The following is an 18,219-nucleotide window of genomic DNA, read 5'->3' on the forward strand; positions in this document are numbered from 1 at the left end:
AATCGTTCACTTTCCTGTCTCCTATGTAAGTCTAATATTAAGATTGCACAATCCACGTCTTATTCACAGATCAGTAAAAGGTAACGGGGTTTGGGCACAGAAGCATAGAGAAAGGAGTTTCACTGGGAAAAGACAGGCAGAAGAATACATGTGCAAGATAGAAAATAGGGACCAAATACGTACAAAACCACAGGGACAGTGTTGTAACTTAGTCAACAAAACAGTGCTAAATGGCAAGGTACACACACACACACACACACACACCACAAATGAAAATGGGGGAAGGAATCTTTGAAAGTCGAAACTGTGGGATAATGACAGTCTGACATCCCTGAACTTGTCAATTAACCAATTACACACTGCATCCCTATTATTAGACACTTCCAAAATATCATCCACTAGTTATAAACACAATAGCAAGACTGTATTGCAGCACATGTATAGGTTGGAGCTCCTACTTTAGTGAATAAATATCTACATTTGAGTTGTTAGCCAGAGAATCTTGTATTTGTATCTCACCCAGTATGGCAAGTTGTTGAAACGGTTCCCCAAGGAATAGATCTCACAAGGGGAGAGAGTAAGGAACATGTGTATTCACTGAGTTATAAAGCAATGTCAGTTCCCTATCCAGGGGTTGATTACGCAGAGACAGACTGTGCTGTAGTTACTAGCTATAGCAATTTAAAGTGTTAGTTGCAAACACAAGTGAAAATCAAACCCCACAGTCTGTGCCATTTATCTGGCAAAGATGTGAAAACATTGAGTAATTTTTGGAGCTACATTTGATAAATATTTTCTTTTACCAATTAAATCTTTCAAAAATGGACCCAAATCTGGCTCTTCCTTTCATATAAAGAGCCAAAATAAAATACAAACAGCTGTCAATTATTTACTGTCGAGTATGTTGCAAATAATTTACAGGAAACTCACAGCCACACACAAAACAGAGAAAGGGGTGCTTAAAAAGCTGAGATCACACTGCTCACTTTTCATATTCTGGGAACATTTTCATTGTATTGTTTAGGGAATAAGGCATGAATCTCTCATTAAGAATATCTAGAGTGGTATTTCTAGCTCTCCAAGCAACAAACTGGAAATATATGCAACCCACAGAGAACAGCTCAAATTGCAATTGGATGGAGATAGGGTTTTGCTATTATCCCAGTTGAAGGAATACTTTAAAGCTAATGAAAAAAGACATGAAAGTCTAATGCAGAGGGAAACCTGTGAGAACAAAATAGCGGAGACAAAAAGAAACGCTTCCATTAGTAAAATGTGTGTCTGTATGTGTATATATTAACAACTGCACAATTTACACAATTTGTTGATGCAGTAAGATACAAAGGGGGAAAAACATAAAGGTCAAAACATGCTTTCCCCCCACTCAACTCTTCAAAGTTTCATATATCCCAAATGTGCCCATGCTATTTTTTATTTGGGGTTCCCCCCCAAAAAAATAAACTAGCCATGCCTCAAACCAACTTTGCTGCCTTCCTTAAGATGGCTTTTTGATTATGCTGTAGAAAAGCAATCTCTTTTACAAAGCAAACATTGCCAGGCAGCTGATCCTTATTCTGTGAATTTTTTTTTGTAGGAAAATACTTGTTAAAGGAAAATACTGTCGTGGGCAGTTATGGGTCTTCTTTCCTGTTTTTAAGAAAGCAGTGCAAAGTTACCCGCAGTCCTGGCTTCTCCAGCATGGTGCCCAGGGCACAACAGTGCTTAGCACTTCTCCCTAGGTGCCTGCCCAAACCTTTCAACCCTCCTGTTTGTTTTTCTTAATCTTCAGGCAGCAGGGCACATTTTCCCCTGTGGTCCCAGAGTTCTAGCACACATGGAAGAAGGGCTGTAGGTTAATGGGAAAGCAACTGCCTTGCATACAGAAGGCCCCCCACACACACACCAAATCTCGGGAACGGTAGTTAACACCCCACAGAGCTGCAACACCCAGGACCCTTAAACTATAGTTCTGCGGTTTCTTTGGGGGAAGTCGTGTGATTTAAATGTATGATGTGCATGCTGCTATCAGCCTTAGTTTCTAAGGCTATAACCAAGCCAACATGCATGTAAATTGAATCATCATATCATCTTTCTCCTTTTACCCACTGCTTCCTCTTTCTTCTATTTCCTCTGTATCAAATTTTAGACTGTAAGCAACTTAGGGCAGGGGCCTTGTCCTCTGTGAAGTGCCGCCACACACATTGATGGTGTTATATAAATGACGACCACTCAAATAGAAGATCTAAGGATGATACCAGAAGCTGTATAAATGGCAAATTATTCAGGCAATGAAAGTGTTAAGAGCCTAATAGCCATGAACAGCTGTGTTAGCTTGTTTGCACACCTAATACTAATTTGTGCCAGGAGTGTGAGTCAGCAGATTAGTGTTGGACAGCTGGTAGGGAGGATGACAAAACCACCTAATTATTCCTGATGGTTGCATATGTGTGTTCTGGAGAGCTGAGGTTTTATTGTTTTAGTCAGGTAAATTAAAGCCACACACATCGAGTCAAAGCTACAGGATATTAGACTAAGAGCCTACTAATGTGAACCATCTAAAAACACAGTAAATGCACCATGTGACATGCAAACCTACTTTTAAAGCAACTTAGTCCCATTTGTAAGAGTGATACTGCCAATTTATGATTCACTCAAGTCAGATACACACCATCATTGCCTCCAGAGCTATAGTGATACCTTCTTGTGAATACAGTCCCCTGTGGTAAACTAGAACACACTGATAAACTTGAGCAAAGTGAAAATTCCTGTCATAAAAACCATGATTCAAGGACTCTCCATGAGAAATGTTTTGCATTTACATGGGGCTTAAACTTTGAGCCTGCTGTGTTAAGGTATTTTTATTTTCAAACAATAAGAACTCAACATTAGGCTGGTTCACACATAATACCAAACCATCGTTTATTAAACTAGTTTCATAAACCATGGGTTAGCATTATGTGTGAACCAGACCAGTATGGCAGACTGTGGTTGCCACTGAAACTGCAGCTTCATGTTTCTCCTCCTCTATCTCCCATACTGCCCAATGACACAAGATCCATGTGGTGAAAGCAGCTTGTGAAGGGTTTCTTTGTCCCCCTTCCGCAGCATTTTTTGCCGGGGTAGGATGATGTCATTCCACACGTTTTGTATCAGTAGGTGTTACTGGTGAAACCATGCTATTTAGCAACAATCATTTCTGGTCTGGTTTTGGTCTCAAACCACTGGGATCTGCCCCTCTGCACAGCCGCCTTGGAAGCTGCTTTCTGCTATCCCGGTCTCCTGTCTCCACTACGCCAGGTTTTTCCATAGCTTCTTCTGTCTCCCTGTACTGCCATCTCCTTAGGAAGTTCAATTGCAGTGCAACTGAATGGCAACAGTGCACTACAACAGCAGCAGAAACCCAGAAACAAGTGTTGGAGATGCTGTGATGGGGGCATCACCAAACTGATCTCGGGTGGCAGACAGGTTTAGAGATCTGGAACAGACACTTAAGTTTTACACAGCCTGAGCATTTGTACAGTAAAAGTACTGCTGTAACAGATCTATATCATGGATCCAACTTCTACACAAAACTCAACCGCCACCTTCTGAAGGCACATTATATGAAATTGGTATTAAGGCAGCTCCCCCAGTGGGAAAAGCCGGAACTGATTTCAATGTTGTAAACATACCCATTGCTCATATATTTCATATACCCCTTATTTATATTAAACTCTAGCTACATGCTTTTATTGTTCTCGAAGCTACCAGCATGAGTTTGACCAAACTGCAGGAGGCAGTGAAAGACATGAGTGCCTGGCGTGCTCTGGTCCATGGAGTCACAAAGAGTCGGACACTACTAAACAACTAAACAACAACAACAACAACATGCTTTTATAGTTATGACTTTAAGATTGTAGTAACGGTTCCCTTGTGTTTGATCTGGAAGCTGCAATTAGTGCAGAATGTTGCAGCACACAGGAATGAGACCCTGCCAGCATATAACACCTGTGCTAAGAGATCTGTAGTGGTTGCTCATTTGCTACTGGGCCAAGGTCAGGGTGTTACTAGTAGTATATAAAGCACTTAACACCTTGGGGGCAGTTTATTTGCAGGGATCACCTTTCCCTATACCGTATTTTTCACCCTATAGGACGCACCGTCCCATAAGGCGCACCTAGTTTTTTTGGGGGGAAATAAAGGGAAAAAATTATTTCCACCCCATGCGCGGGCTGGGGCAGGGGAGGCCCGAGCTTCCCCCGACCCCAGTCCCCAAACAGGCAGCTCTCTGCAAGCCGTGGGAGCCCAGCGCTGGCTCCCACGGCTTGCAGAGAGGTCCACGAAGCCTGGACGTGCTGAGCTCAGCGTGCGCAGGCTTTGGCATGCTGGCAACTCTCCGCAAGCGGCGGGAGCGCTCCCGCCGCTTGCGGAGAGGTGCGCGAAGCCTGGAGAGCGAGAGGGGTTGGTGCGCACCGACCCCTCTCGCTCTCCAGGCTTCAGCGAAAGCCTGCATTCGCCCCATAGGACGCACACACATTTCCCCTTCATTTTTGGAGGGGAAAAAGTGCATCCTATAGGGTGAAAAATACGGTAAATGTCCACTCAGCCACTTCAGTATGCAGAACTAGTACTGTTACAGATGCTTTTTCCACACTTGTAAGAAATCAATGTGTAGCAGGACCTACACTTTGGAACTCCCTGCCTATTGATGGGTTGTTTTATCTCCTTATGTGCTCTATCCCTATGAAGTTTTTAATACTCTTTTGATTTATTTTAAATACCAGTTATTTTTAATCAATAAATTTAATGTTTTGTTTTATTATATATTTGCAAACCACTTAGAGGTTTTCTTACAATCAAGTGGTATATACATTTTGTTAAACATATAACAAATATAATAACTATGGGGACCTAGAGTTTCATTGTTGTAGGTGTTCGTGAATCCAAGTTACAATCAAATCGGCTCCTATTTTCCTTTGAGGTTAACTTGAAACATTTCCTTTTCATGTTTTCCCATTGTCCCTGGTTTGCTGGCTCAGATACAAGGTCTCTGTTTTATGGCTTCTTGAAAGGGAGGCTAAACATGAGATGCTTAATCATTCTGTTCATCACAGCATTGCAAGCCTTAGCTTGAAAACTGTAGAAGTAATGCAACTATAGAGAAAAGAGGATGCCCTACAATCTGCTATATCACAACAACAAAAGTTTTCCATGAATGCTACAATCATCAGCACAAAGCTTGTTTGAGAGTAGGGAAGAACAATCCTAACTTGGGGCTGGGCAGGAGTAGAGAAATGGAACCAATGTGACATCGAAAGCTGTCTCATGCTAGCCAGGGTGGAAGGGGTTTTTGGTGTGTGGGTGTGGGTGTGTGTTGGTGATAATTCTTTGCTATTCCAGGTGGGCAATGCTGAAGATCTGTGAAGCTTTGAAACATATAGATTCAAAGCCACACTTGCTACCAGTGGCAATTACACACACCCACACCCACACACCCAACTTTATCACCATCATGAACAAGATTTTCCCCCCACAGAACTTACCGCTTACCCAATATTTACGAGACATCTGGTAAACGTCATCCCATTGGCCCGGTTCTGTATCTTCTATGTAGCACGTTTGTGCTTAGGGTAGGGCAATGAAAGACACTGACCAAGTTTTAAAATGTGAACATTGTCCATTTGGAGCAAAGATTATGGCATAAAAGGGCACTGATGTCAATGCAGTATCCATGAGAATGGGAATGAAAGACATTGTGATGTCATCCTCAAAATAAGTACAATGTGGCTTGGTGGTCAGAGGCTAGTGACCTTAAGGGCATTTGCTTGGAAATACTGAATAGCAAGTCAAGGTTCCTTATGTGAGTTTCTCATTGGGATGTAATAAAAAGGTCGTGTTTTTTGCCGTTTGCATCCAATCTAGATTCAAATCTGGTCAAAGGTGTGATTCTGTATCACACTGAGTATATGAATAACATGCTAAAGTACCATAAAGGAAATTGTCCATAATGTTCATAGAACAAAACAAAACAGTTCCTGATGCGATAATGGTGCAGCTAATGGTTGCAAAGGCAGGTTTTTGTCTAGCAAAGATATCTGCAATACCATAAAAAATCAACACCTTTAATTGTAAGGCTGGGATGTACATGGAAACAAGCTAATTCAACCCATAACAATGAGAGACAGTCCTTTGCCAACTGCAGCATGCCAGATGAATGAACCCATATATTATCCACATTGTTGTGTGGCCAACACAGCAGCACACATGAACCACCAGCTACATGGCAGAGATTCCCAAAGGACAAATTATGAGAAATGTGATGACAGTAAATGTACTCAAGGGGGGAGAGTACAATGGTCTCAGCATCATTACATTCCTTCATAGAATACGGTAATTTTCTTTCCAATGCCCTCTTTTCTTGCCCAATACTTTGATACATTCCTCCTCAGCTGTGGCCATTTTAGATGCGTCAGAGAAAAATAATCAGGGTCACCATTATTAGAGAGAGAGAGAGAGAGAGAGAGAGAGAGAGCGCAAAGCAAACTTTCTTATGTTTTCATCACTGGGAAAAAGAAAATGCTCAATATTCCTGGCTTTTTTATTATTATTATTAACTGGGAGGTCCATTAGCACTTTTCAGTTTTATATACTGTATGCTACTCACAAACTCACTCAAGCAACATTTACCTATTTATAGTATGCCAAAGAAAGTGATCAGAACTTGGAGATCCATCACTTTACATATTCTCCAGAATCAACGAGACGTATTCCTAACTGACAGATCTTCAGCTGCCACCTGTTATTAAGCTCCACTGTTCAATTGCAAGTCAAACTCTGTTTGCAAGCTGTGGAGTCTACTGTCAGGAAATGTGACAATAAAAATTAAATGGAAAGCTCTGGATAAAATAAAATTGCAAAATCTGGCACCTGCTTAGCATATTCAGTTGCATGGCACTACTGACTCAGAAATCTAATCTGAAGTACCTCTAAGAGGCTGCTAACTCAAGGTTGTTGCACAGCCAATAAATTCCAGAGTGTTTCAGGCACTCATCTGCTGACTACTACATCACTACTTGCCTTTAGCTGCACCTAAATTTTCAAACTTTTTATCTTATGCAACCCTTTGGGTGTTTCCTCTTTAGGGCAGATTTTTGTTTTATCAATAGGTAAGTTTTTAGCCAATGATCTTCTGTTAATTTGCTCCACTTGTCTGTTTCTATTATACTGTATTTATATCTTAGATAACAGTGTGTTGGGGATGACAACGACTGTAATGTGTTTTATGGTGGGTTTTAATTGTTGATAGACACCAGAAGGGCAGAATACACATTCTGTATGAATGAATGAATGAATGAATGAATGAATGAATGAATGAATACCATTTTCACCCAGAAGATAGGAATGGGAACAGCCACAACAACAGGCTTAATGTGTTTAGAAAAAATTGCATAAAACAGAAGTTTGGTTATATAATTGTGATTGAAAACCTGTACTATATAAGCACAGGTTATAAGTGTATGTCATAACAATACAAGTTTAGCTAGTTAATGTTATGTTGAAATCTCACATTAATATATATTTTCAGCTTCTGATTGTTCTAGCCTTCCCGATAGTTATCTAACTAGAACCTACTTTTCATGCTCCACAAATGTAGCCCCCTAGGAGTATCAACTTATATTTGAAATGTCCTTTGTTGGGTTTATGTTTGTGTTTTTGAAGGGGCACACCCAGAGATGTCCTACCGCAAAGCAGAAAGACATTTGTCTCTCATACTTAACATCAGGTCTGCATTGCTGCAAGTAATTAAACTGTAAAGCCATACAGCATTTTATATGCAGATTGGATTGGATGACCTAATAGATCTTTCCCATCTCTCATGTGAAGGTATAATTCAACACCAATTCTAATGAAGGCTCATGAATATTACTCATTTCCTACAATTTGTCACTGCTAAACGGCTGACAGGTAATTGACTACTCATTATTTTTTTGATCTCAACAAGAAAGGCCATGACCTTTTGAGTCGTTATTAATTAGTTCTATTTAAAATGTTAAAAGCAGGAAGAATGCAATAAGGGGACCCAAAAATCATGCTACTGGGTGGGAACCTCTCAGAAGGCATATTCACATTTTATACCATGGGAACAAATGACACTGATTTGTTAGGTGGATTTGTAGCTGGTTGACTGACTGAACCCAAGGAGTACTCATTAATGGTTCCTTGTCATCCTGGAAAAAAGTGACAAGTGGGGTGCTGCAGGGTTCTGTCCTGGGCCCGTTGTCATTTAATGTCTTTATAAATTACTCGGATGAAGGAACTGAGGGGATGCTCATCAAATTTGCAGATAACACCAAACTGGAAGGGGTAGCTAATGCCACAGAAAACAATCAGAATTCAAAATGACCTTAACAGATTGGAGAACTGGGTGCAAGCTAACAGAATGAATTTCAATAGGGACAAATGTAAGGTTCTGCACTTAGGCAGGAAGAACCAGATGCACAAATATAAAACGGGGGACACCTGGCTTACTAGCTGTACTTGTGAAAAGGATCTAGGGGTCTTGGTGGACCACAAGCTTAACATAAGTCAACAGTATGATACAGCAGCAAAAAACAAAGCAAAAAACACACCCTAATGCTATTCTAGGCTGCATCAACAGAAGTATAGTGTCCAGATCAAGGGAAGTAATAGTACCACTCTATTCTGCCTTAGCCAGACTACACTTGGAATACTGTGTCCAATTCTGGGTACCATAGTTTAAGAAGGATATTGACAAACTGGAACGTGTGCAGAGGAGGGCAACCAAGATGATCAAGGGTCTGGAAACTAAGCATTATGAGGAGCGCTTGAAGGAGCTGTGTATGTTTAGCCTGGAAAAGAGGAGATTGAGAGGAGATATGATAGCCATCTTCAACTATATTAAGGGCTGTCACACTGAGGAGGGAGCATGCTTGTTTTCTCCTGAAGGGTAGGACTTGAACCAATGGCTTCAAGTTGCAATAAAGGAGATTTCGACTTAACATTTGGAAAAAAAACGTTCTGATAGTAAGAGTTGTTCAGCAGTGGAACAAGACTCCCACGAGAGGTGGTGGAATCTCCTTCCTTGGAGGTTTTTAAACAGAGGTTGGACGGCCATCTGTTATGGATGCTTTAGCTGAGATTCCTGCATTGCAGGGGGTTGGACAAAATGGCACTCGGGGTCCCTTCCAACTCTAAGATTCTGTGATTCTATAACAATACACAAGAGCAATGGTCCAGCAAGCCAAATACTGTCTTCTCTGCCTGGTAGCAGCTCCCCTGGGTCTTTCAGAGGTTTCCTAGCACTACCACCTAAAATCCATTTCACATAGATGCCAGGGGCTGATCCTGCATCCTTCTGTATGAAATGCATGTGCTCTGTCCCTAAGATAATAATAATAATTTAATAATAATAATTTTATTATTTATACCCCGCCCATCTGGCTGCTTTCCTCAGCCCCCCTTTAGAGAATAAAGGAGGATATCATATTATCATAGCTAAAAAAGAAAGCCAACCAAAATTTCATAAACTGTTACTTTGAATTTATACAATTTCAAGGAAGGATGGTACCATGGGAGGTCACCTTGTTCATTCTATTGTCCTTAATGCAGAAGTCACAGTGTTTTATTATCCTTGAACAGTTAAGCTGACTTTCCTTTCTAACGCACATGGTTCCATTACTGAACTATCATTACAGCTAGCAAACATTTCTTAAAGACTTAAAACTGCTGTATTTTATTAACTGCATGCAAATGCAGAGTTGCATGGGTTGTTTCCACCCTGCCTCAAAGAAACTGCAACTTCTATGAAGAAAATTGTTTTAAGATATATTGATTCCAGACTCTTTTAAGGAACACCAAATGCTACGTCTAGCATGTAATAAACCATAAGAAACAGTCCTACAGCCACACAGAATTCTCTTAATCGTGTTTAACATTATGGGGCTAAAGGGTGCAACCACTGAGATCCGAGCTCAGCAGTTCATGTTGGACCGCAGCCAGGATTCATACTCACAACAGTGTATCAGCATTATTAAAAGAGACATCACACACAAGCATCTTTCCCATGTGTCTACGCAAAGGAATGAGAGGGTAGGACAAGTTGACACTGAGCGCTGTGCAGGGATCTGACTGAACATTTGACCCAGACTAGTTCCAGGTTAGGAAGGAAGAGACATGACTTGCCTTTTGACCTCCACTGCACACTAGGTGCCCAATTGCTTACACAAGTGAGTACTGCCTATCTAAATTCTCTCTGGATGTTCTTTACACATATTGCAGCATACTATAAAGCATGCACCTCACCAATCAATACCTGCTGGAATACGAGACAGTGAGTGATTAAGGCTGCAATGCAACACACACGTATCTAGGAGCAAGTCCCACTGAAGTCAAATGGTACTTACTTCTAAGCAGACATGTATAGGATCGTGCTGCATAAATTATGAGGGGTCTCCTACTGTATATTTCCTTACCCTTTCTGCTTTATAAGCTTGTTGTGGATTAATAATAATAATAATAATAATAATAATAATAATAATAATAATAATTTATTATGTCTACCCCACCCATCTGGCTGGGTTTCCCCAGCCACTCCGGGCGGCTTTCAACAGAACCTTAAAAACAGAATAAAACTTCAAATGTCAAAAACTTCCCTAAACAGGGCTGCCTTCAGATGTCTTCTAAAAGTTGGATAGTTGTTTATTTCTTGACATCTGATGGGAGGGTGTTCCACAGGGCGGGCGCCACTACCGAGAAGACCCTCTGTCAGTTGTTAGGATTAATCTTCTACAGACTGCAAACGAGTTAGCCTCTATTGGACACCCCCCTTTTTACTGTACCAGGAGCCATCCTTTGCCATTACTACTGTAATAAAAGGAAACCATAGCAAATGTAATTCTGGCTTTTCTGGTGTGGGAAAAAGTACAGGAGGTGTGAGCTGGTGTAACACTTGGGGGCATAAAGGAGGACTTCAACCCTGGAATCCTGTATGTACTGGGGGATTCCACTTTAAAACAAACCCCAACTTTCTACCCTGAGCATGAACCTGCTTTCCAGGTTGTTAAAATGTTCTGAGATATAGTTCACAGAACTTGGTCAAGATTGTGCTTACCCTGGAATATCATTATGGACTTCAGCTACCAAAGATACAAGTAGGCCAGATGATAGCTTATCAAGACGATGCAAACAGCCTACAGCTACTTTGCTGCTCCCATGGCTGTTACGGCTGCACCATCTTGAGCTAAGCCAAGATTTGGTTTAATCGGTCATCAGGACCAGGACTTGCAGTTAAGCTCTCTCATTGCTAACTACAAGCTGTAGCCAAGGTGTGTTCTTGGAGAGAGTATGAAGAGAGACAAAACATGAGTCCCAATTCAGAGAATGAGCTAACAATGAGCCACAGGAGCCAAGCAGTCGCAAGGTGCTTTCTGGGAGCCTGCACAGTCAAAGGTGTCAATGGGGAACAGCAGCAATATGCTTGTTGTCCAAAGCATAATCTCATAAGGTAAAGGTAAAGGGGCCCCTGACAATTAAGTCCAGTCGCAAACTACTCGGGGGTTGCGGAGCTCATCTCGCTTTACAGGCTGAGGGAGCAGGCGTTTGTCTGCTTCCGCAGGCAGTTTTTCCAGGTCATGTGGCCAGTATAACTAAGATGCTTCTGGCGAAACCAGAGCAGCGCATGGAAACGCCGTTTACCTTCCTGCCAGAGCGGTACCTATTTATCTACTTGCACTGTGTGTTTTTGAACTGCTAGGTTGGCAGGAGCTGGGACCAAACAATGGGAGCTCACCCCGTCGCGGGGATTCGGACAGCCGACCTTTCGATTGGCAAGCCCAAATGGCACAGTGGTTTAACCCACAGCGCCACCTGCGTCCCTAATAACGAAACATTTAAGTTTGTATTCAGGGCTACTCATATTTGGGGCAAGCCAGCACTATTCTTCATGTGAATGTTATATATGAAGTGGCCCTCAGAATCATCATATGTTTATTTTTTAAAGGCACTTAAAAAAAAAAGCTAGTAGCAGCGTTAGAAGAATGGTGGGTGAATTCTGTTCTACATATCTGATCTAACAAGGATGAGTTTATTTAACCTACTGTACTCACCTTCATCGTAAGTCCAATGAGGAATGTGAGGAGACAATGTACTGTGATTGTCATTTGAATTCCCATCATTACTCTGTGTTAGCTTTAAATTATCATGTCCTTGAAGGCTATCCACAACTGGCAGGGTTTCAGGTGGAAAGGTACCGTTCTGGAGATATTCAGTCCCTAAAGGTTCCTTTTCCGATGTCTGCTTTTCATCCAAGTAGTTCTCCTTGAGATCTGCATTCCAAATTGTTCTGTGTGGAGCCTTGCTCTCCTCTGGGAGCTTTGTCTTAAGTACTTCTGTGATTAGCTCTCCATTAGCTAAACCATCCACTCCATCTGGCGTTAAAGTGGGGGAACTGCAACTTATATTGAAAGACATGACTGACCTATGCATTTTTTGGTTCTTAGTCCGAGGTTGATCTACAGGCACTGAGAGAGACTTGTCTATGTAATATATTGTGTTTGGACACCGCTGGGAAACGCTGAAGTGAATGCTTGAAGTGAAGGAAATTGGTGCTTGTTTCTTGTGGCTGTTTCTTGGAGGGGTCCTTCTGTTCTCTTTATTTTCAGTGCTAGATGTGCAGCCAGATTGCTGCTCCGTGCACGGCTGCGGACAGGGTTCAGAAACCTTTATTTCAGTGGCATTTCCATTTTGAAAACATCTTTGTGCGTGGAAAGATCTGCAGAGATGATCTAGCCCAGTCACATTTGAAGTAGGAGCAGTGTTCATTAGCAGCTTGTTTCTTCCTCGGCATTTCAAACAAGGGAGGTCGGAAGCATCCACCTGCATCATGCTGTGAGAAGGTGGAACGACTCTTCTAGCGGTGATTGTGATGGAAGCAAAACCTTTCCTCTGGCTCTGACACTGCGTCTCCTCTTTGGTATGGGAGTCTGTTCCAAATACATTGTCATCTGAAGAAATCTGAATTCCTAATCTTCTGGGAAGCAATATGAATGCTCTATTAATGTTGACTGAACTATGATTAGCCAAAGATTGGCTCATGCGATAAGCATCAGACTGGGTGATTACAGACTTCATAGGGAAAGGAGCCTTATTTTCTTTTGATTTATTCTCATCAATCATCTGTGAAATGAGTATAGACGAAATCATTTTTGTGTTTTGTGATGGCAGAGACTCCTGCAAAGGAAAATATCCAAATAATTAAAATGCTCTACAATGGCCACACACACACATTCTCTCCCTCTCCCTCTCTCTCTCCCCTCCTCCTCTCTCTCTCACACACAATGATAACTATGTAAAAGGATTTTGTGATAACATATAATAGTTCCACATGAGGTTTCTTGCCCTATTTCCTGCAAAATTTCCTGTTTCTGCAGTTTTTACTTCCTACAGTTTCACTTTGGGCCATTTCTAAAGGAAAGGTGGCTAAAACCAACTGAGAAATGTCTGCCAGAACAAGAATGAAAACATGACCAATTTCATGTGCAAATTATACATTCATAGAGCAGTTTGAATGATTAATTGATTTGCTCAGCTGGGTATACGGCCCTGTGTTTGTTTAACAATGTATGTGCCAATAGTAGCTGTCAATTTCAGATTATAACCTACGCCACACTGCGCTTTCATGCCGATCTGCTGAAATATTAAAGCGCTTTAAGCACTTACGGCCTCCAAATGCATTGCAAAATGAATTACGTAGGTGGCCTATGATTTTCTGTAGAGCATTTATGTGGGAGTTGGGTCAGTGTTGTTGAACAAAAAGCATCAAGTATGACCAAGGCAGGGGGAGGGGTTCTTCCACTCTGCCTCCCACAAACAGCATGCACATATTTCTATAGTCATTTTGGGTACCATTTATTTCATCAGCTCCTTATTATGCAATATTCCTTGGCTGAACAAAATATCCATAGTGACAACGAGGAGGCATATGCCCAACACTTACTAAAGGTTGCTGTCAGGGAACTGACATCTAAAGCGCCGGAGGCGCAAAGGCTCACTGAGGGTGAGAGAGCAGTAGCAGCGGAAGAGGGAACCAGTAGAGGGCGAGCAAGAACTCCAAGGGAAAGTGAGTCGGAGGGATGGCTCAGAGACGCTTCAAGCGAAACCAGTGGGGAGGTCTCAGGACCTCCTATAGGGACACCCACACCTCGACGGAAACTGTCACGCCGAGAGGCCAGACGACGTGTTTCCGTTAAGGAGCTTTTATGTTGGAAACGTTTCCGAAAGCAGCCACTTTCGGATTCTACTAGTGATTGACGCAGCCATGCTGGAGGGGCTCCGTCACAGGCAGAGGTTTGAAAGCCTGATCAAACTCTGAGGGACTTGCATTTTACGCACAAGCAGCTCATCGTCCCATCACAGCAATCCGAAAGTCTCCGAAAGCCAGCTTGTGCAGGGAGAAGCATCATGAGCAATCCAGCCGGAACCGGGGAAGCAGGAGCAGCTGGAGGAGGTCCAAGCCTGGAAGAAAGGTACAGGGCGTTGGAGATCCAGTTGGCGCTGCAAACGGCGAGGCTTGAGGAGAGGAGGGCTCAGGATGCAGAAAAGGGAAAGGAGAAAACCACCCCGCTCGCCAGAAAGGTGCCAGGATTGGTGCAGAAATTCGGGGGGGATCCCAGGAACTATCATGCCTTTAGAACAGAGATGCAATACGCTCTAAACTTGCAGTTTGATGACTTCCCCGATGAGGAATCGCGAGTGGCGTATGTGATTGGCCATCTCGAATCCGGGGCGAAAGATTGGGTTAGACCCCTAATGGCAGCGAATAATGAGATCTTAAAGGACACGAGGAAGTTTTTTCGTGCCATGGACCTGATGTTTTCCAGCGATATTGAGCAGGGGGTGGTGCGAAGGCAGTTAATGGCTTGCCAGCAAGGAAGCAGATCTGTCCGTGAGTACTGGACTGAATTTACCATGTTGATTCACAAATTGGGGTGGGACCTATCGGCGGAGCCCATCCAAATGCTTTTCGAAGAGGGGCTTTCTTCAACCGTCAAAGATGAGCTTTCCCGGGGCCCCAGGGCGGAGTCTATGGACCAGTTAACCAAATCTGCGCTGGCCATAGGAGCGCGCCAGGAGGCGAGGGCTATGGAAAAGCGGGAAGGGAAAGGAGACCGTTGGAGGGAGTTCCGCATTCCAGACATTCCAGAGCCACCTTTCCCGCCGGCAGAGCCGATGGAAGTTGGAACAGCGCGGGCGCGCGCAGTTTCAAATCCCAGTGAAGGGCGGAAAAAGGAGGGAAAGAGCGCCAAGAGATGTTATCTCTGCCAACAGCCAGGGCACTTTGCCAGAGTTTGCCCACAAAGAAAGGAATGGCAAGGGATGGCAGGAGCTGTTGGGGGAAAGGAAGAGGAAGGCAAGGAGCAAGTAAAAGCCAACGCCTGGCTGCCACCGTTGGGGCACAGCAGCCAGGCCAAAGAGCAATGAAAGTGCCCATGCCAGAACCCCCCAGACCCGCTTTAGTGATAGAGGTGTTACTAGAACTGCCAAACGGACACCCACTAAAGGTCAAGGCGCTTTTGGATTCAGGCAGCTCCTGTAATTTCATGAGTAAGGAGTTTGCAGCTGAGCACCAGATACAGACTATCCCTTTAAGTAACCCCTTGCAGGTGACTACGATTGACGGCAGAGAGCTGTTGGGGGGAGAAGTTAGCCAACAGACTGTCCCGATGATAATGAGAGTGGCAAGGCACACCGAACAGATAGCGTTTAATGTGGCCATCCTGGGAGGAGCGCCCATCATTTTGGGGATGAGCTGGCTGGCGCTACACGATCCGCTAGTGGGCTGGCATCAGAGGGTGGTCTCCTTTGGGTCAGCGCATTGCCTAGAACACTGCAAGGAGGGGAAGGTTTCGGGAGGAGACAGAGTCACCCTAGCGGGGATGGAAGTGATGGACAAAGGGAAGGTGCCCCCGCAATACACAGATCTGAGCAACGTATTCAGCGAAAGGGAAGCAGACAAACTGCCACCGCATAGACCCTTTGACTGTCAAATCAACCTACTCCCAGGGGCCCAACTCCCAGTAGGCAAGCTGTACGCCATGTCAGACAGGGAGATGCAGGAGCTGAGGGAGTTCATTGACAAAAACTTGAAGCGAGGTTTCATCAGAGAGTCCCGAGCGGTGGGGGGCAGCCCAGTGTTCTTTGTGGACAAAAAGAACACAGACAAACCGAGACTGGTGTGTGACTTCAGGGCCCTCAATGCAGTGTCGGAGCCCCTGGCTTTCCCTATGCCCCGAATTGATGACATTTTGACCAGAGTAAGGAAGGGAAAGATTTTTACAAAACTGGACCTGCGGGGGGCGTACAATCTGATACGCATAAGGAAGGGAGATGAATGGAAGACCACCATGTTTACCCCGTTGGGAGCCTTTGAATACCTCGTTATGCCCTTCGGTCTACAAGGGGGCTCCGCGTGTTTTCAAGCTTTTATAAACCACGTTCTGGGACCTTTGCTCTACAAGAATTGTGTGGCCTTTTTAGACGACGTGTTGGTGTATTCGGAAAATGAGGAACAGCATGTGAGGGACGTTCGAGAAGTGTTGGGCAGGCTGCAAGCCAACCAGCTGTGGGTGAAACTGGAGAAGTGCCAGTTTCATACCAAGGAGGTGGAATTCCTGGGGTACCGCTTGTCAGACAAGGGATTGGCCATGGATCCAGGCAAGGTCCAAGCGGTACTGGAATGGAAGACACCGAAGACCAAGAAGGACGTGCAAAGATTCTTGGGATTTGGGAACTTTTATCGGAAGTTCATCAAGAACTTTGCCCACTTGACGGCGCCCATCACCGACTGTCTCAGCAGCAAGAAGAAATTTGTTTGGACGGCAGAGGCGGATCGAGCCTTTGAAGAACTGAAAAGGGCTTTCGCCTCGGAAGAACAACTTCTGCATGTGGATTTACGAAAACCCATGAGAGTGGAAACAGATGCATCCGACCGGGCGGTAGGGGCGGTCCTTCTTCAACCGGGGAGGAGTGCGTCGGAGTGGAGACCGTGTGCCTTCTTCTCGCGGAAGCTGAATAAGTCCGAGAGGAATTACACGGTGTATGACAGGGAACTACTTGCCATTCACGAAGCATTCCGGAGGTGGAGACATTTATTAATTGGGGCACAACACAAGGTGCAAGTGTGCACCGACCACAAAAATTTAGAGTATTGGAGAACAGCTCGAGTGCTCAACCAACGACAAGTGAGATGGGCACAGGAATTCTCCAAATTTAACTTTGAGATTTGTTATGTGCCAGGCCCAGAAAACGTCAGGGCGGACGCGCTCTCACGCAAACCAGAATATTGGGAAGGGGAGGGGGTGATCGAAGAGAGACATGTCATCCCGGAGGACCGCTGGGTGTGTGGGGCGGCGATGGTGGGGCAACGAGAACTGGTGGAGGAAACGGAAAATGATGAATATGCCCAGGATAAGCTCAGAGGTCTCAGGGGGGAGGGCGAGAGCCCCGGAGGTTTTGAGGAAAGAAATGGGGCATTGTATTACAAAGGGGCACTGTATATACCCGAAGGTGAATTGAGGGGGAGAGTACTCAAGCAGTTGCATGATAGCCCCACGGCGGGACATTTTGGGCAACACAAGACCATGTGGTTGGTTACCAGGGAATTTTGGTGGCCTAAGGTGAGGGAAGATGTAAGGGAGTATGTAAGAGGGTGTGACCAATGTCAGCGAGCCAAAGGGGAAAGAAGGGCGCCGGCAGGGTTATTAGAACCTTTACCCACACCAGAACGGCCTTGGGAAGCGATATCAATAGATTTTATGACGGATCTGCCAAGGTCCAAGGGGAAAACAGCCATCATGGTAGTAGTAGACCTGTTAACTAAGATGTGCCACTTTGTAGCATGCTCACATGCAGTCACAGCGGAAGAAACGGCGAAGTTGTTTGTGGAACATATCTTTAGGTTGCACGGGGCTCCCTCGAGGGTGATCTCAGATCGAGGCAAACAATTTACTTCCAGGTTCTGGAGGAAGCTCATGAGCTTGTTACACGTGGAAGTCAATTTTTCAACTGCCCGGCACCCTGAAACCAACGGGCAGGCGGAAAGGGCAAATGGCATTCTTCAACAATATCTTAGGTGTTATGTCAATGACAGAGAGAACGATTGGGTCGAAAAGTTGGCGTTGGCAGAATTTGCCTACAATAATGCGGAGAATGTGTCCACAGGGA

General features: G+C 44.1%; 1 protein-coding gene across 2 annotated transcripts in view; it reads right to left on the reverse strand.

Moving 5' to 3' along the window:
* Nucleotides 1-18,219, reverse strand: part of LOC309370693 ((E2-independent) E3 ubiquitin-conjugating enzyme FATS) — a 101,776-nt gene that overhangs the window by 39,156 nt on the left and 44,401 nt on the right. For both annotated transcript variants that reach the window (XM_081912678.1, XM_081912679.1), the window contains exon 3: nucleotides 12,105-13,227. In XM_081912678.1, coding sequence (XP_081768804.1) covers nucleotides 12,105-13,227 — 1,123 coding nt within the window. The remainder of the gene's footprint in view (nucleotides 1-12,104; nucleotides 13,228-18,219) is intronic.

This window comes from Podarcis melisellensis (genome assembly GCF_964234715.1).
Source record: "Podarcis melisellensis genome assembly, chromosome: 5".
Taxonomy (NCBI): domain Eukaryota; kingdom Metazoa; phylum Chordata; class Lepidosauria; order Squamata; family Lacertidae; genus Podarcis; species Podarcis melisellensis.